Source organism: Eschrichtius robustus, chromosome 8, assembly GCF_028021215.1.
Source record: "Eschrichtius robustus isolate mEscRob2 chromosome 8, mEscRob2.pri, whole genome shotgun sequence".
NCBI classification, from domain to species: domain Eukaryota; kingdom Metazoa; phylum Chordata; class Mammalia; order Artiodactyla; family Eschrichtiidae; genus Eschrichtius; species Eschrichtius robustus.
Window position 1 is genome coordinate 78,993,810 of NC_090831.1, and position 20,193 is coordinate 79,014,002.

The following is a 20,193-nucleotide window of genomic DNA, read 5'->3' on the forward strand; positions in this document are numbered from 1 at the left end:
GAAAAGAAAGCCAGACACGACAATTAGGTAACTGTTAACCTAATTTTCCACTATGTGACTTTCAAGGAATTTGATGAGGATATAAAATAAACAAATTATTCCAGTGCTTACCAGTTAAGAGCTTTCAGAGGCCACTCAGTGAACAATCAACAGCAATCTTATGAGGTATAGGTTATTCCTATTCTCCAGATGGCAGAAAAAAAAGTAACTGCAAAGCTCTAAACCAGGGGCCGAGAACTTCTTTCTGTGAGCGCCAGTCACGATTTTAGGCTTTGTGGGCCATACAGTCTCTGTTGCAACTACTCAATTCTGATGTTGTAGCACAAAAGCAGCCCTAGTTAAGACATAAATGAATAAATGTGGCCATGTTCCAATAAAGTTTTATTTACGAAAACTTTGGGACAATGGGCTGCTTACTAACCCCTACTCTAAACACATATTTTCCAATCCCAAACCCAGCATTCTTTGTTACACCACAAATAAAATTAACTAGTCCAATGGTCGTTTTTCAAAGGACACTGTTCCAGCTATAGACACATATTTAATGGTACCAATGTGAACACAGGCACATTTCTAATGAATAAAGAAAGAGCAAAAATGAAGCAGCCCATTAAAATGTCTGGTAAAACTGGGTTAGACTAAGACCAAACTGTGGTCAAAGTATCTTGGTGGTGGTTTCAGCTATGTCACTCACCTAGTTTTTTCCAGTGTGGACAATCTGTTTTTTTTTAACTTCTTTAATCTTTCTTAGTATACATTTTAACATCTTTATTGGAGTATAATTGCTTTACATTGTTTTATTAGTTTCTGCTGTATAACAAAGTGAATCAGCTATACGTATATATATATCCCCATATCCCCTCCCTCTTGCGTCTCCCTCCCACCCCTCTAGGTGGTCACAAAGCACCGAGCTGGTCTCCCTGTGCTATGCGGCTGCTTCCCACTAGCTATCTATTTTACAGTGTAGACAATCTTTATTGGCAGGTGTTGAGTGCAAGAAAAATGGTAACAAATCCAGAGGGATGGAAAAGGAGGCAGTGCATGCTCCCCTCCCCTGAGGACTTTATAACCAGGTCACTGGAGCAAGAGCACCTGACTATGGCCACTTTGGGTCCAGAACCCCTCAAGTGAGCTCCCAGGCAGGAGGGCTCCTCACATGTGGGAAGGGAGCAACACTCTGGAAAAGGGTATGGGCTATGTCCCACCCCAGGCTACTTGCCTCCTGCCCACAGCATACCTCAGCCCCTCAAGAGGAAGGCGTCACAGCTCACTGTAGGGGTGTTTCAGGACTGAGTTACTAATAGGTGTTACTAACCCTATCCCTCTCCAAACCCAGGTATCTGCCATATGCCTCAGTTCCCCTGCTCTGTGATTTGCTAGGATGGACTACCAGGTCCTGTTGGTGGTCCAGCTCAACTGAGTAGTTCCCATAGTTCCCTGAGCCTAAATAAGGTTAATTTCACCTCTCATCTGTATAATAGTGCAGTTGGATTCTAAGAGTCTCTAAGATCTCTTCCAGTTCCAATACTGAGACCTCTAATGTGACTAAAATAGCCAACTTTAGTTCATATAGGCATCAGCCTTGCCTGTATGAACTGTACCTTAATAGCCACTCTTATTCTGTGCTCAGCAATCTTACTTGGTATCTCAAGGTACTCTAATATGAAGAGCCAAAAGACCTCATCACTAGAAATGAAGCTAAGCTGTAGCTAAGTTGGTTTTGGTTTACTCTTGTGTGACCTTGACTGATATGAAACAGCTTTAGCCTAGTCAACTGGGGAGGGTGAGCCACTGGTAAGGCCTCTTCATAGACAGCATGTGAATTTCATGACACCCTTTTCAATTTACAACAATCTTTAGGGGTTAAAGCGAAAATGTACAATATAATGTCTATAACGAAACTGAAGAAAAGTTTGAGGAAAAGGATGACAAAAAGGTGTATCACTGGGCTTCCCTGGTGGCGCAGTGGTTGAGAATCTGCCTGCCAATGCAGGGGACACAGGTTCGAGCCCTGGTCTGGGAAGATCCCACATGCCGCGGAGCGACTAGGCCCGTGAGCCACAACTTCTGAGCCTGCGCCTCTGGAGCCTGTGCTCCACAACAAGAGAGGCTGCGACAGTGAGAGGCCCGTGCACTGCGATGAAGAGCGGCCCCGCTTGCCGCAACTAGAGAAAGCTCTCGCACAGAAACGAAGACCCAACACAGCCAAAAATAAATAAATAAATTAATTAAAAAAAAAAATATATATATAAAAGGTGTATCGCTACATACCATGAGAATAACACCTAACTAAAATAAATTGCCAACTTATGAATGGAATATGTAGAATGTATAGTAAAATTATAAAGGTGAGCATATCAGATTTAGAGACAGGAATTGGAATCAGTGTTCAAGGGCACTTAGTGTACTTGTAAGAATCCTAGATTAGGAAAACAAAGAGTTCAGAGGAAGCACTTTTGTTATAGACCACGCATGGTTCTAGTTCTAGACCTGTGCTGTAAACACCCTCGTCATCTGTGGCTATGCAAACCTAAACTGATTAAAGTTGAATAAAATAAAAATTCAGTTCTGTAGCCACACTACCCAAATTCCATAACTACACCTGGTTGGTGGCTAACTGGACAGCACATATTCAGTCTGTCACCACAGAAAGCTGTATTGGATAGTGCTATTCTAGACAAAATCCAGAATATAGGGGGCACCTGGAAGAAACACTTCTTAAATACACCTGGCTCTCACTTTTGATACTACTCACCAAGCCACCTCTGAAGAGACACTAGGAATGAAGACATGTGGGTTATACGGTGCTAGCTTTTTGGGTTTCTTTATTTCTAAGAGAGCACACACCCCTTACAGCTAGGAATGTCCCTTCTTTTGAATTAACTATAGGAACTTATAAATCACTAGAGGCACTTATTGAGTACAACTGGCCTAGAAAGCAGCAGGGACTCAGCAATCCTCTGCCAGCATAGGCCTTAGTTGACTTGGGAAACACAGAAATAAATCAGTTCCCTGGTCTCCATGTCTTCCCATATTGGTCCAGAACTCTCTCAGAAGCTAATTGCTACACCGTCTCTGGATATCACCTGAATTACAGCAGGCTTTCTTTTGCTTCCCCAAACTGTTTCTGCACATGTTTCCAGACTGACTGCTTTCTCACATTTCTCCAATGACTGAAAATAAGAGTCACAAGTTACAAAGTGCTTTGTCAGGCCTTACAGGCCTACCTACTCATCCCCATCACCTTTGATAAGGCTTCTTCCTGGTTTCCTCACTGTCACACAAAGAGATGGCTCTCACCACCGGCACAGACTTACTTCCCCCACTGAGAATTTCTCTCAGCATTCTTCATGGCTTAGTTCAAGCTCACCATTCCATAAAATTTCTAGGGACTACTCTAAACAGGTACAGCACAAACTGTGTATGAAATAATTTTGTACATATACTACAACCATGTACTGTACATACCACAAAACTATGGCCAGAAACACATTCTTCTTTCTACATTTGGCATAAATGCTGCAGTGCTCATTCTGGCCAAAGAAACTGGGTGGATTACTGAAGTGTTCTAGTGCAGGCTGTCCTAGAAGACCAAGTAAACACAATCTAGTACTATGACTAGTAACAATGCTGCGTATTTTGAGGTATTATATTTTTCAACCATTTTGGTATGTCAGTAAATCAAGCACATTAGAAAAATCATGATCTGTGACTTTGTTTTTAATTCTCAAGCCTTATGATCAGATAATTTACAAATCTGTGCTAATGGTACAGCTCCTCTACCTTAACCCTTCTGAGTTGGCAAAAGCACCATTACCAATCACACATCTATAGTAGTTCTAGTTGTGTTTCTGAATACCTGTTTAAAAGACAATCCTGAATTTTAACTTAGTCTGACTTTGTAAAGAATTCACAAGCAAATTTCCCAACCTATCATGTCACAGTGAATTTTAAAAGCATCTGATCTTAAAGATCATCTATAAAATGTGAGAAGTACTAAATATTCTTTATCTGATGCTATACATAAACCACACTAAAATGCCCTTCATTAAGTAAAACGCAATATTTTAGATGGAGAATTTTAATTAAATTGGCATAGTTAGGACCAAAAAGATAAAGTGGACATTGTCAGCGTATCTTCAGCCCTTGCCTTAACAGGTGAATGAACACAACTTGAAACACAGGTGAATCTTGCTGGTCTATGAGACAATGAAGGGAGCTTCTCAATATTTAAATATATTAATATAACCAGTTATAGAAATCTAAATATAAAACCAATCTCCTATAGGGTTTGAGAAGGCATTCACCATATCCCTGAAAAGTTTAACATTCCGTATTCAAGTTTAATCATCTCTTTAGAAGGGGAAAACAGTGATAGTACTTGCTGAACCAGAATTACTATCAAAATTCAAAAAGCTGACCATATTCATTTAGCCACAAGCCAATCTTATTTAAATCAGGACAGAAATATTACATCAGCTATTCATGATCTGAATTCTAGTGTATGAGATCAATTTAAATATGGTACACATAAAAAGTCATGAGACATTTGTTTCATAATAAATAAGGCAGTGGCCAACTATTACTCATTAGTAGCTTTTTTGAGATAAGCTATCAAGTCTGCCCTTTCTCCCTTCTTCTTAATGCCAGCGAAGATCATTTTTGTTCCAGGGATGTACTTCTTGGGATTCTCCAAATACTCCATCAGCGTCTCCTCTCCCCAGGTGATGCCTAAACAAGGAGGGATGTATTGTTAAGTATGTCACACTCCTGAAAAAGTGTTTACCAAAGGTTACACTCATGCAATTTGTGCTTGTGTTAGTTAACAATGGTCCCCCTCTTACCTTTGTTCTTGTTGGCATCTGTGTAAGAGAATCCGACAGCCTGACCTGTCTTTCGCCCAAACAGACCATGGAGATTTGGCCCAGTCTTGTGCTTGCCTCCCTTTTCCACAGTATGGCACTGGGCACACTTCTGAACAAAAATCTTCTTGCCCTTCTCAACATCACACATTTTTAAATCTAAAAATGAAAGACTCAATTAATTTTTTCTCCAAGTAAAAAAAGTGTAAACCAATGATCAACTCCAGCCACTAACTCACTGCAAACTTATGACATTATATACCAGGTTGAATTTTGTTTTACTTAGTTCACTTGCAAAAGATTCTTTAATACAAAAAACACTATCTGGAAGAACTTCCTTAAAAACACGTCTGTGTGTGTGTGTCAACTAAAAATTGGCACTTGACATCTGCCTCTACAAGCATTAAGGCACAAGCCACTGCAGCTTTTGACCTTCAACACATCCTGAAGAGTTCAGGGTAGAGATCAGGAATGAGGCACTCTGTGGTCTGGGAAAAACTGGCAAAACAGGCCTTTAGATAAATAACCCCTGGTTGGGGAACCAAGATCCCACAAGCGCATGCTGGGGCCGAGAAAAAAAAAAAAAAAAGAAATGCTGTCTCCCAGTCTCTTGTCCTCATTTTGCCCCAAATAGAACTTACAACTCTTACGTTGTGCATTTTTTTCCAGTTGACATAAGTGATGAAAGCAAATTAGGAACCTACTTCAAAACCATTTCAAAAGATGACATCAAGGTCACAAAAAGTCACAAATCTGAATAAGCTGAACTGTGAATATATTAAACCCAAACCACCAAAATTCCAACTTTTAAGGCGGTCTAATTATTCATACTACAATTTAAAGTCACCTCTCTCTGAAGATAAGGCAAAATACATTTTTACAAAAAGGGAAATAATGGTTGATTCAGCCTGTTCAGGTCCCTCTAAATTGCCTTGCTGTGGGTGGGAGGCCAGCAGCAGGCTTTTGACGTCTCCCCGGGAATGCCCATTCTCCAAGAATGGGCTCTGGGATCGCCGGCGGAGACCACGAGGTCATCCATCCAAGCCAGTTTCAAGGAGACTGTGATGAAACCTACCTCTCCGAGGTGCCTGAGCAGGTTAAGGGGGGAAGCGACAGGTGGCCAGGAAAAGTAATGACTTATTGGAAGAGCAGGAGCTTTTGCTCTCTTAGAAAGAGGACGTGAAGCGCTGCGCACCGTCCCCCAACTCCCGCCCTCACTCCGGAGAAAATCTTGTCTATCATTGCCATAGCCCCGCAGTCCCGACAACGTAGGGCCCGCGTCTCGGAGAGAACCGCGAACAAGCCGCCTCCGAGCTTTCAGGACCTTGACCGAGACCACGCCACAACCTAGGTAGGGTCCCGCCCCACCTCACGCCGTAGCCCGCCGGGCTGGGCGCAGTCCGGGGTCCCCCACTCCCTGTCCCCCACCCGGCCCCCGCCCACGGGCCTCAGTCCACCCGCGCGCCCCCCACGCAGGCGCGCGGCCTCATGGCTAGGTTTCTCGCCCGCCGTGGCCTCCGCGCCCCGCGCCCACCGTTCTTTCTCTGTGTACGACTAAGCCGTTCCCGCTCGCAAGCCGAACGTCCCACTCTCTAATCCCAAGGACACGCCGGTCCGCGCCTATGTATGGGTGAAAATGCAACCAAACTCGCTCCGCCCTCTGCCCTCCTGACGTGCGGCCCGGCGAACTGATACGTAGTGACGTCGCCGCCCCCCATTGGCTCGGGTCTGCGGGGCTGAGTCAGGACCCTGCGCGCGCGCTGCCGGCTAGCACCGTGAGGGGAACAGCGTGAATGCCCCTCCTCTCCCGGCCTTTCCTTCCCGGCAGTTACGACAGGCCATTAGAGGTACGACACCGAGGTTGTGCCGGGAGGGGCTGACATCAACCTCGGGCCTCAGGGTGCATGCGCGTGCCGACTGGGAGGGTGGAGCGGAGTCGAGGGGTGGATCGAGGGCATAAGCCTGTAAGGTAACGGGTCTCCTGCTGGTTGACGTAATGCTGTTTGAGCCGCACGTTTTGCCTGCTTAGAGGGAGACGGTCGACTCTGACAAACCTAGAGGTCTCCTGGCTATCATCCCTACCTGGCGACCTTTACCCAGACTCGGTCGTATTTCCGCGGCTGGCGCCAGCTGCACCCCGGAGAAATAATCCGGAACCAGGAGTTAAAGAGTTGGACACGAGCTCCTGACCTTGTTCTTGTTTTGCTTCCACCCTGTGACTTTAAGTCATCTTCTTCCAAATCTCCCCTTGATGGAGCCCAGAAGACTGGGGCAGGTGCGGCAGTTGAGGCAGAGACTGGATTATAGCTCTGGTTCTTCAGCTGCCGGCGTCTTTTCTGCCAACACCTGCTTCTCGCGTTTGTGTGCAGAAAGCGAGGAGTGTGTGCGAACAGCTTCCAGGAAGAAACATTTTTACGTGGTTAGAGAATTCTTGGAAATGTAGAGAGAATTTGCATCCCAGCTAACCTAGGCGAAGGTCATGTTCAAGTAAGCTAATGTGGTTGGCCTTTAGATAAATAACCCCTGGTTGGGTAACTAATATTAGAAATTCTAATTCTAATATTAGAAATGCAGTTTTGATCACTACAACTTCCAGTAATCATACTTTTCCTCCAGAACTAGCTCCCCTTCCTGACATGCTCCGTTTTGTCAGTGGGAAATTTCTCGACTCCCTTCTCCCTCAAATTAAGTTCCCCCCGAGTTCGAATGCATTTTTCCTCCTTTCCCATATTCTGTCTAACGCTGCCGTATTCATTCAGTCAAGTGTTTATTGAATGCATATTATGTGCCAGGCACTGTCTAGAAACGTGGAGTAAATCAGCGGGGACTTCTTCTGTCGTGGAGCTAACAGTCTACCATCTTCCTCTCGCCTCCAGATTAAGCAATAGATACCAGGAGGTTAACCTAGATTGTCTCAGATCCCCCTTAAACCACAGTTCCTATAATTTTTGCTCCAGACCGTTTATTTCCCCATATGACTAGATTATTTTTATTGTTTTCTAACTGTGTCCCGATTTCCCATTTCCCTCTCTCTAATCTCACACACTGCTGCCACAGAAGTGTGCTATAAAACAGAGCAGAAATCACAACTTGAATATTCAAGACGTTTTGTGCCTTTTGGAGGGGACCAAGATAGTGTTTAAGTGTACTACTGAAGTAGGCTCATTTGGCTAGGTACCCAAGTTTTTGAAAGACCAAGCTTAGCAACACTTTGCAAATTCAGCCTATAATTCTGAAGCCAAGTCCTGATATTGCCGCCCATATCCCTTCAAGGAATACTTGGTCCTTAAATAGGTAATTGTCCTATTAAAATCTTCTGTGTTTGTGGTATCAGAAGTTACTAGTCTTTGTTCAATGGACTGATGGGGAGTAACAGCATAGTGCTGGTACTGCAGGTCATGTAGAAGTAGCAATTAATCAACTGGCCTAGTGAATTGATTGACATTTCAAGTTTATTCCTATGAGGGGGAGAATAGAAAACCAGAAGTTCCTAATACTTTTAACTAAGGGAATTGTGGATTAAGAGTCTTGTTATTGAAAGTAATGGGAAAATGAGGAGAAAGAGAACAAGAGCAAAAATGAACACTTGGCACATTCCTGTAGTAAAGCAGATACCATAAAATTTGTGCTTAGTAGCCGTGTATTCAGGTTCTAAAGAGATTCATAGTGCTTACAGTGTATTCAAGATACCTGAGAGAATTAGTTGAGGAGAACAGTAATATTCTGCAAGTTGCTGTGTTTCATATTCATATATCTGTTCTCTCTACCTCCATCTTTTCCTAGAGTAGTGGCTGGTAAGAGGTATAACCATTATAAAACAAATGCCTTAGATTTCTCCTTCCAGCAACACAATGGGTGACATATTTTTAAAAACCTTCGTGATGAAAAAAATCGAGTGAAATACCACCCCCTCAAATCAAAATATAATGAGGTTGCAAGAAAGTGAGGGAAATCTGGTTGGGGGCAGGGGTGAGGCAGGGAATAAGAACTGAAAACTGTGATAAGCATAAGCTGATTTCTAGAGCCACTTTATGGACGTTTGCTGAAGTGAAATAGCCTTAGGCTTTAAGAGCAGCTCTGAGGAATAGAAGTAAAGCTTATACAAGGGAGGAGTGGGGGAGAGGGGAGGGGAAGGTTGGCTGAGACCCCTGCATAACGCTGGAACACTTGAATCTAAAGGATAAAATATAGTCTGCTTACTGGCAAAGGGAAGAAGCAAGTTAGTCTTGTCTAGCTTGGCCTTGTACTGGGTGGGAAGAAAAAGTATCCCCTGATAATTCATAACCACAGGTCTGCCCTCATGCAGGTTTAGGGTTTGATTTTATTTTACCTGCATGGTCTGAGGAACCTCTAGCAGAAAAATGAGCAAAGTAGTTGTGTATGGGCAGTGTATTCTGGTGTCTGGCAAAAACAAACTCAAATTTCCACAGGAATGTCTCAACCCAGGCCCCCTGAATTCCCACACTCTTAAGAAATGCCAAGCATGAGATGATGATGAGAAACAACAAAGAGAAAAATTACAGTCCATAGGTGTTGGAATTATTAGATATTGTTGGGGAAGTAAAAAGCTTACCAACAAAGAGAGACCTCTTCACATCACCGTGGAAAGAAAGCAAACACATTTATTGTTGAATAAACACATTATAAAATAGCTGTATATAGATAATCCACAAGAAACTACCAAATCAGAATAAGACCTCACACAATTTATACAGCTAAGCTAGTTATAATCCTTTTCTCTCACGCTATTTTTAGCTAGCATATAACATGAGGCTTTGGGATCAGTAGTACCCTATTTTTCATTTGGCAGCACAATTATCACTTACTATTTGGATTAATGGTAACCTGTTTTCCATAGGAGGATTTGACATCACAGTTTGTGGCCAGATCCTTCTTAGTTAAGTTTTTATTTTTTCACATTCCTTCACCCTAAGTTCACTTGGAATTTGTGGTAGCCATTTGTTTAATTAGTTGTCCTCATCCAAAAGAAAAATAAAACTTTTATTTTACTGAGAAACAAATGGTTACATCTACTTTAAGCTCCCAAGGTGAAGCTGTATCTTCCTAGGTGTTTACATTTCAAAACAGCTGAAGCCCAGGCCTTCAGAGAGACTTATTTACATTCCAAAAGGTTAGAGTGAGAATTTAGGCTCTTTAGATTTTCCTAGGAAACACTCTTAGAAGGAGGGAGAGAGCGGAAATGGTTTCTTTTTCCTGTATAAACAGAAAAAATAATTTTTATTTATCTTTACAATGTATAGTATGAAATGACATTGAAAACATTTAGATAAACAAAAGAAGGAAACAAAAACATGTGCAACAAACAAGGGACTATCAAAAATAATGTGGCAGATTTTAAAAAGAGCCAAAGATAATTTCGATAAATGAAAGTTATAATCATTGAAATAAACTTAATATAGTATGATAAGCTTTATAGAAAATTCAAGGACAAGCAAATCTAAGCCATAGCTACAACTAAAGGAAATGATAAACACAAATACATAATGTAATTCTGAGAGAGCAGGCCAGGGAATGGAATGAGGAGGAGTATATAGGTAGAGGTTTTAGATAATATTTGAGTGATTGGATTATAGATTAATTGGTTTTTAAAAAATATAAAATAAATAAATATGGCCAGCCATCCCACATTAAAAACTCAAAAGAATGGGCCACAAAGCACATTTTAAAAACAGGTTAAAAAAAGACACAAATGAAAGAAATAATGAACTGGAAGGTAGATATAAAGAAATTACTACAGGTAATATAGAAAACAAATGGTAGACTATAGAAAAGAGAAATTAGAGAAGTTAAGACATAGGAAAGATAGAACAAGGAGGTCTATTTAGAGTTCCAGAACAATAAAGTGGAGAAAACTGGGGAGAGACCTATGTTTGACAATATAGTGTCTGAGAATTTTCCAAAACTGATTAAGACATGAGTCTCAGATTCAGGAAGCACATGAATGCAAGCAGGATAAACAAAATCAACATTAAGACACATGTTGGTGGAACATCAGAACCCTCAAGACAAAGAGAAGTGTTTAAAATAATCAGGTATAGAGACTTCCCTGGAGGTCCAGTGGTTAAGACTCTGTGCTTCCACTGCAGGGGGCACAGGTTTGATCCCTGGTCAGGGAATTAAGATCCCACATGCGGTGCGGCCAAAAAATTAAAAAAAAAAAAAAAAATCAGATGTAAAATACTATCTACTTAAAAAATCGCAAATAGACGTATAACAGGTTTCTCAATAGCAACGATGAAAACCAGAAGTCAGTAGAGTAGCTGAACAGTAAAGTAAAACAGTAGAGTAAAAAATAGAAGTCCTTAACATCCCAACTGATTGAAAAAATAGGTGTAAAGCCAGAATTATGTATCTAGCTAAACTTCTATTCAAGAATGAAGGCAAAAATATTTGCAGAAAAGCAGAGAGTTTATCACCAACAGATTCTTACTAGAAAAACCTCTGAAGAATGTACTTCAAAAAAGGTAGAAAATTATCCCAAAGGAAGCCTGAAATTCAAGAAGGAAGGGTGAAAAAAGTAAATACGTGGATAAATCTAATGAAAACATTAACTGTATAAAAAATAAAAATGTCTAATTTGGAAAGTAAAAGCCAAAGTAGTTAAAATATTCACTATAACATTTAAGATGGGAGAGTATGATCAGAGTTTAGTTTTAAGTTCAGTATATTGTTCTTGAAGTAGTCATGTTAAAACTTTAAGCATAACCACTAAATGGATAGGAATAGAGTGTATAACTTCTGAAACACTTAAAGGTAAAATGGAATTTAAAAATTTACCCAATCTTGAAGATGTTAGGGAAGGAGAAAAATAAACAGAATGTCAAAAGTTCTGCTTCCAGGAACAACAAAGTAGTTAATGCAGACGAACTCTTTGCTGAAGACAATTTGAAAAGCTGGGTGTTTTAGTTATCTACTGCATAACAAGTCACCCTAAAACTCAGCAGCTTAAAACACAAACATATTTATCATCTTACAATTTCTGTGGGTCAGGAATCTGGAAGCAGCTCAGCTGTGTTCTGATTCTGGCTCAGGGTCTCAGGAGTTTGTAGTCACAAACTGTTGGATAGAGAGCTCAAATAGGACTGGAGAATCCAATTCCAAGCTCATTTGTATGGTTGTCAGGCCTCAGTTCCTTGTCGGCTCTTGGCTGAAGCCCTCTGGATGGGACTGCTTACACTGTAGAAGCTTGCTTCCCCCAGACTGAGAGATAGAGACCCCAAGACAGAGGCCAGTCTTTTATAACCTTTTATAATCTTATGATATACCATCACTTCTACCATTGGTCACAGAGACTAACCCTGGTACAATGTAGGAGGGACCTTCCCAAGTGTGTAAATACTATGATGCAGAGATCACTGGGCACAGTGGGTGATATAGCCACATGCTTATTTATCTAGAAATCTACCTATATCTCTATAATATCAATTCAGCTCTTGCAGAGGTTGTGGAACCTGGTACCTGGTAAACAACTCTTGCATTAGGTCAGCATTTCAAAGGGCTACACCCTGGGTGTGAGGGTGAACTGGAAGGAAAACAGTTCTTACGAGGTCTGTAGCCTGACTTCTTTTCTGGTTGGCCAAGGGAAACCTAAAATTTTGAATTTGGAATAAGGAATTCTGTTGCCTTCAGCCACCTGGCAGAACCAAATGAAAATTCTCTCTGGAAGAAGATAAAATCAGACTAGATCTCAAATTATTTCTACGATAAAGTTTTAAAATAAAGTGCTCAGCAAAGAAAGAAAGATAACTAGATACATAATATGAGTGAGAGCCAGCAGAAGCAAGGAAGAGATTATAGGGACTCCAGATTTTGGAATTATCAGACAGACTATAAAACATTTGTTTATTATGTTCTAGAGATAAAAGCCAGGCCTGAAAATTTTAGAAGGGAACTGGAAAGTATATTTTCAAAAAATATGACATAACAAATGTGAAAAAGAATCAAATAGAAATTTTGGAACTGATAAAAAACAAAAGAGAATACAAGATTAAAAATATAATACAAAAAAAAGAAAAAAAATTTTAAGAGGATACAGTGATCATGTATAATGTACTTTTCGTGGGGTCCCAGAAGGAGAGAAGAGAGAATGGGGTAGAAGCAATATTTGAAAGATGTAAGTCCAGAGATTCAAGAAACCCTGTGATTCCCAAATCCGTAAAACACCAAAGACAAAGATAATAACTTAAAGCAAAATGAGAAAAACACATTCGAAGACCTTTTAGACAGTTAAGTTTTCTACAGCAACAATAGAAGCCAGAAGACAGTATATGGATAGCTTCAACGTACTGAAAGAAAATAACTGTCAAATTAAATTCTTTATCTGGCAAACATATCTCTTAAGAATGAAAGAAAAATAAAGACATTTCAAACAAAAACTGAGCTTGCAACCAGCATATCCACACTGAAGGAAATTCTGAAAGGTGTTCTTTAGACAAAAGGAGAATGATTCCAGATTGAGAGATCAGAGACAAAGTTAGAGATTAACTCATTTTTTTTAATACATGATCGTATTGGCATTTTATTTATTTATTTTTATAAATTTATTTATTTATTTATTGGCTGTGTTGGGTCTTCATTGCTGCACGTGGGCTTTCTTTAGTGCAGTGAGCGGGGGCTACTCTTCTTTGTGGTGCACAGCTTTCTCATTGCAGTGGCTTCTCTTGTTTCGGAGCAGAGGCCCTAAGTGCGCGGGCTTCAGTAGTTGTGGCATGTGGGCTCAATAGTTGTGGCTTGCGGGCTCTAGAGCGCAGGCTCAGTAGTTGTGGCGCACGGGTTTAGTTGCTCCGCAACATGTGGGATCTTCCCAGACCAGGGCTCAAACCCATGTCCCCTGCATTGGCAGGTGGATTCTTAACCACTGCGCCATCAGGGAAGTCCCGAGATTAACTCATTATTGACCAGGGGATTTTTGCATAAACTAATGCCCATGACCGGCGATTTTTATTTTGGCCGGCCAAAAATTAATTCTGTTATTTCACTATCACTTTGCAGGTTATTTACATTCAATAGTTACACCTGACACACCTGTAAAGTCTTCTAATTTTCGTGAAATGTTGTCTTCAGTCCACTCTTCTGTGGAAGCAAAGGAGCATTCTCTAGCACCGTGAGTTTCATTTTCACTTTCCACATCAGAATCAATCACTAAGGTTTTTTGTCTTTTTCTTGGCCTAATATTCACATCGTCGGAATCAGAACTATATTCTGAAGAACTATCATCTTCTGAGACATTAGTATATATGTTGCTCAGACAATCAGAGAAAGTATCTGCATAAAATTCACTGAAAACTTCTTCTTCACTCAAAATTTTGTGATGTGTCATTTTTGAAAAATTTATTTTATAATATACACAAGGTTGGAACAAAAACCTAATGGGGCAAAATGTGAATGATAACGACAGTCACAAGTTGTATAATGAACCCTTGATAAATGTTAAGCTCTAACAACTTCGCATGGTGATGTTAATTGTATCACTCTCTAAAGATGTATTAATATGTCTCCAGTCAATAATGTGTTTAACAGCAATAAAATAGGTAAATATGTGGTTGAATCCAAATGAACACTGGTCAAATAGTAATGTCCTTTGTAGTTGAAATATATACATGACAGCAATAGCATATAAGTCAATAGAAAAGTAAATAGAATTGAAATATTCTAAGATCCTTGCATTATCCAGGAAGAGGGTATATTTTCTTTCTTTCTTTCATTTTTTTTTGGGCCATGCGGCTTGTGGGATCTCAGTTCCCTGACCAGGGACCAAACCTGGGCCCCTGGCAGTGAGAGCGATGAGTCCTAACCACTGGACTGCCAGGGAATTCCCTATTTTCTAGGGAAACTAATAAGGTAATATATCATATTAAAATCGTATATTTTCAAAGTAATGGGAAAAATAAAATGGTGTTTAATTTTTTTAAAAAAGACAAGAAAAAGAGAAAAATAACTTAAACAGGCAGGAAAAAACCCCCACCATATTGTAAGATGGTAAAGTAGAACCCAATTAGATAAGTTGTTATATTAAATGAACTTAATTCTGTAGTTTTTTGTTGTTGTTGTTTTGTTTTGTTTTGCTTGTTTTTTAAAATCTTGGCCAGGCCACACGGCTTGCAGGATCTCAGTTCCCTGACCAGGGATTGAACCCGGGCCATGGCACTGAAAGCGCCAAATCCTAACCACTAGACCACCAGGGAACTCCCTAAATTCTGTAGTTTTATTTTTCTTTTAAGCATTTATTTATTTATTCATGGCTGCATTGGGTCTTTGTTGATGCTCACGGGCTTTCTCTAGTTGTGTCGGGTGGGGGCTACTCTTTGTTGCGGTGCGCGGGCTTCTCATTGTGGTGGCTTCTCTTGTTGTGGAGCACAGGCTCTAGGTGCACGGGCTTCAGTAGTTGTGGCACGTGGGCTCAGTAGTTGTGGCTCATGGGCTCCAGAGCGCAGGCTTGGTAGTTGTGGCGCACAGGTTTAGTTGCTTCGCTGCATGTGGGATCTTCCCAGACCAGGGATCGAACCCGTGTCCCCTGCATCGGCAATGTGGATTCTTAACCACTGTGCCACCAGGGAAGTCTAATTCTATAGTTTTAAGACAAACGATTTCCAAAAAATTTTTTTTTCCAAAAATAAATATTTGCTCTTTACAAAAGTGTATCTAAAGCATAAGAATGTTTGAAAGTAAAAGAATGGACTAATATAACAGATAAATGTCTGGTAAGAAAGATGAAGAAAAAAGGCACTAAAAATTCATGTGAAAAATGACAAATCATGTAGACACTGAAAAAAAATAAGCATTATTTTATTGAAGATTTAGATCAAATGAAAATTCCTTGAAAAGTAGAATTTATCAAAACTGACATAGGAATAAAGAGCAAACAAATAATACTATTTAAAAAAATAAAAGAGGGGACTTCGCTGGTGGTGCAGTGGATAAGACTCCACGCTCCCAATGCAGGGGGCCTGGGTTCGATCCCTGGTCAGAGAACTAGATTCCACATGCATGCCGCAACTAAGAGTTCTCATACCACAACTAAGGAGCCCACATGCTGCAACTGAGGAGCCAGCGAGCCACAGCTAAGGAGCCCGCCTGCTGCAACTAAGACCTGGTGCAACCAAATAAATAAATATTTTAAAAAAAGAACAGAAAAGAAAAAATTCTTTAAAATTAAAGAAATTGAATCCATAATTTAAAGTCTTCCCACAAGGAAAACTCTAGGCCCAGATGGCCCCAGTGATAAATTGTACCAAACATTTAAGGAAGAAATAATCCCAGTAACTAATAAATTCTTTTGGAGGACAGAAAAAGAGTATACTTACATATATATATGGAACTGCAGCTTCAGTTAGCATTATAGCCTTATTAAATTAAAAATAATATATTCTCATTCTCCTAAATCCATCTGTCTTGTGAATATGCCACATAGGTGATTTAAATGGGATGTGACAGGAATAATTACCCCTGCATTTTTCAAGTCTTGGATGGTGGCACTGATACTAGTGTGCCTTCCTCACCCCCTTCCGCAAGATTTGACATTAACTTTATTTTGGGGAGAGAGGGTGCTCAATATGTTACTGAGTCCAAGTTCATACTGCTCACTGCATGATAGGCCAATAAATCATGAGACGAGTTGCTGGGGCAAGAAATAGCGACTTTATTCAGAAAGCCAGCAGACAGAGAAAATGGTGGACTAGTATCCCAAAGAACCATCTTCCCTGAGTTAGAATTCAGGCTTCTTTTATACTAAAAGGGAAGGGGGTAAAGTCCTGGTTCTGGTCAGACTCCGGAGGGGATGTGTTAATTTCTTCCTGCCTGCAGCCATTCACAGATAGGCCTGGTCAGGATGTTTCCTGTGAGCAAAACAATTTGTTGTTACACTAAAAAATTTTAGCTTAACGCTCATTACATGGGAGGCAGGATTCTCAGATGTATGCCATCATGTATAATTTAAGCTTATAGGCAACATCCCTTTTGTGATTAACTTGTAGCAATGGCAATAGAATTCAAAGCTTAAAGTAAAAGAAACAGATCCAATATGGAGTCAGATTTGTTCTTCCTTATTACAATGATACTTCCACTGACCTTTTCTTTCTTTATGGGTTAGGGAGCCAAAGAAGGGATTCTGCCAGTTGCTGAGTTTATCTGTTCCAAAGACACACTCAAGAACTGGGGAAATAATTACAATTTGGTTCTTATCAGCTCCATCAAGAAGTAAACTTGGCCTCCCTCCTCTGACTGGTGGCTCACAGTGGTCTTCTGGGTCTAAAGGGATTAGTAAGAGCCATTGCTTAATAGTCTTGAAATGAATAGGTATTTCCTTTTTTGCAGTGCACAGTTATCCCTTGGATCTTTGTGAAAGGTTAGGTAGAAGATTTAGAATAGATACTTGTTATTTGCTGGGTCTTTCCTCATCTCATTAATCAGTTTCACCCTCATTAATCATGCCCAGGAATTGTGAACTAATTCTGACCTGAGTTTTGGCAAGGGATTATGACTCTGTTTTGGTGACTCAAGTTGGATCCTTTTTACTTTTAATGTTTTTTTGTTATACACAGCACATAGACCTTACTGTGCTGCTTGTCTGTTTCAATCCTGAGTAACCCAAGAGCAATTGACCAGTGCCCAACATCCTTCTGTATCAAACTGCTCTGATTACCCTCCCATCCTGCTGCCTATTACAGTAGCCATTCCTATTTTGCCTCTGAAAGTTAGTGGTAAGCTTGGCTTTTGCTAACCAGGGATTCTATTATCCCCTTTAAAATCAGGGAACCCATTTCAATTCAGTATTCTCCCTTCAGTTAACAGATACTTCATTGTGTTTCAAAGAAGTTTGTAATCCCTTCACAAATTTATTTTTTAACCTTATAATTTATTAAGCTGTAATTCACATTCCATACAATTTAAATTATATAATTCAGTGATTTTTAATATAGTCAGAGATATGAGTAATCACCACAACAGTCAATTTCAGAACATTTTTATTACATCAAGGAGAAAACCTCATATATTTAATTATTACTCCTCTGCCCCTCTATCCCCCCATTCATATCACCCCAATCCCCCAGCCCTAAGCAACCATTAATCTATTTTCTGTCTCTATAGCTTACTAAATCCTGGATTTTTGTATCAATGGAATCATGTAGTATGTGGTCTTTTGTGGCTTCTTTCACTTCGTATAATGTTTTCAAGGTTCCTTCATGTGGTAGCATATATTAGAACTTAATTCCTTTTTATGGCCAAATAATATTCCATTGTATTGATATACCACAATTTGTTTATCCATTCATCCATTAAATGATATCTGGGTTGTTTCCAATTGGGACTATTACAAATAAAGCTACCATGAATATTCATGTACAGGTTTTGGTGTGAACATAGTCTTCATTTCTTTGGGATAAATGTCCATTAGTACAATTTATGGATCATATGGAAGTTGCATGTTTAGTTTTTAGGAAATTGGCAAACTATTTTCCAGCACTTGCTAGCAATGTTTGAATGATTCAGTTTCTCCATATCCTCACCAGCCCTTGGTGTTTTCACTATTTATTTTAGCCATTCTCATAGATGTGTCATGATATCTCATTGTGGTTTTAATTTGCATTTCTCTAATGGTTAATGAATGATGTTGAATGTCTTCTCTTGTGATTATTTGCCATTGTATCCTCTTTGGTGAAATGATTCTTTATGTCTTTTGCCCATTTTCTAACGGGATTGTTTGTTATTTTACTGTTGAATGTTTAGAGTTCTTTATAAATTGCAGATATTAGTCCTTTGTTATATATATGGCTTGCAAAATATTTTCTCCCAGTCTATAGCATATCTTTTCATCCTTTCACCAGCCGAAGTTTTAAATTTTGATGAAGTTCAATTTGTCAGTTTTTTCTTTTATCGATCATGTTTTTTGTGTCAAGTCTAAGAACTCAAGCCTGAATGAAGCACAGACATATTTTCTCAGTAAGGTACATCACAGACTTCCTGCACTTAGGAATAGTGCACATGCACTATCTTGGGCCATTTTACACAGCAAAATCACCAACAAAGGGCACAAAATGTAAAAAACGTGGCAAGAAGTAGACTGCAAAAAGGACACATGTTTACAATATGAGAGCTGAGACAAGAAGGGAGAGCATTGCCTTGTTCAACCTTAGCTGGTAACTCTTTCTCCTGGAGAGCTGATGTCTGTCAGTTTTCTGGTAGCCTAGCGGGGAAGGGAGCTGCACCTCTCAGCCCTCAGGAGTCACTGTGCTGGTTGTCCTCTTTTTGCCTCTCTAGATCCATTTCCCCCTTCTTTGCCTTAGGACATTGTTATCTAAGGACTGCATCACCTGGGTCCCCTTGCTTTCTGACTTCTGGTTGTATTTGGCTAGTGGGAGGCACTGTAACAGTGGGCCCTTCCCTTTTCCTGAAGGGATGGGAGTGGTCTTACAATTGCTAGTTCTGGGAACCTCATTGGAGTCTCCCTTAACCCTGCCCACATCTTGTAAGGGGTCCTTTTGCTAAACTCCCCTCAGTGAAATCCTTTGAGGGTCTGTTTCCTGCTGGGACCCTGACTGATACAAATACTCACTCCCCTGTTTTCAGAACAGTATCCAGTCCTCAGCTATGCCTGGTGTTCTCCACACCAGGAATACTCTTTTTTACCTTTCTTTGGAAAATAATCCCTCCAGACTTCTATCAGGGTGGGCACTTGTCTAGCACTGGGGAGTGGGGTAGGGTGGGGCAGGGAGAGATTCTAAGAATCAATTGTGTCTTAGCTTTCACCCAATCTTCCTTAATTTAACAACCCTCTATCCCTGCCCTACCCCCTGCCTTTACTCCCAGACACGGTCACTCCTGATACTGAGCTCCAGAGCCTTTTGAGGATTCTGCTGTATAAACCGGGCTGTTTTGCCCACTGCCAGTATAGGGTTCTAGTGTCTTTAGCCAGCAAGGATCTATCTTTCATCATCTCCTTTCTAAAATGTTCCTAGTGTCCCAGCTCTGCTCCCCCAACTGACCTGGCTAGTTTATGCTTTGGATAAAACAAAAACAAAATACAGTAAAAACAAACAACAAAAACCAAACAAACGAAAAACGAAGCCAAAAAACTTTCCTGTAGTTTTAATGTGCTCTTTGGAGTGAGTGAAATTAGACGCATGGAGTCAATCTAAATCTGGAAGCCTCCATAAAGATTTTTCAAAATTGAGTTTATGATGAGCAAGACTTGGAGTGTAGATATTCTCTGCCGCCAAATGAGGCCAGATCCATTAGCTTTAACAACCAGCAGAGTTAGGAGGAGAGCTGACAACCTCTTATGAGAGTTGAGGAGGATGTCTAGGACAGATGT

The 20,193-nt window shown here is 40.3% G+C and overlaps 1 protein-coding gene and 1 long non-coding RNA gene across 3 annotated transcripts in view; one reads left to right on the forward strand and one right to left on the reverse strand.

The window, feature by feature from the left end:
- Positions 1 to 364: 364 nt before the first annotated feature.
- CYCS (cytochrome c, somatic) lies at positions 365 to 6,529 on the reverse strand. Of its 2 annotated transcripts, none has more exons than XM_068549173.1 (3): positions 6,397 to 6,529; positions 4,845 to 5,021; positions 365 to 4,731 (listed from the first exon to the last, which is right to left on the reverse strand). In XM_068549173.1, exons 2-3 carry the CDS (start codon positions 5,011 to 5,013, stop codon positions 4,583 to 4,585), a joined length of 318 nt encoding a protein of 105 aa, XP_068405274.1. In that variant the 5' UTR covers positions 5,014 to 5,021; positions 6,397 to 6,529; the 3' UTR covers positions 365 to 4,582. The 2 variants fall into 2 exon arrangements, with proteins under 2 accessions (XP_068405274.1, XP_068405275.1); XM_068549174.1 differs by lacking the exon at positions 6,397 to 6,529 and adding an exon at positions 5,938 to 6,234.
- Positions 6,530 to 6,626: 97 nt separating this feature from the next.
- Positions 6,627 to 20,193, forward strand: part of LOC137768481 (uncharacterized) — a 95,901-nt gene continuing 82,334 nt past the window's right edge. Inside the window, exons 1-2 of the long non-coding RNA XR_011074753.1 lie at positions 6,627 to 6,709; positions 13,875 to 13,986. This is a non-coding gene — a long non-coding RNA (uncharacterized lncRNA). The remainder of the gene's footprint in view (positions 6,710 to 13,874; positions 13,987 to 20,193) is intronic.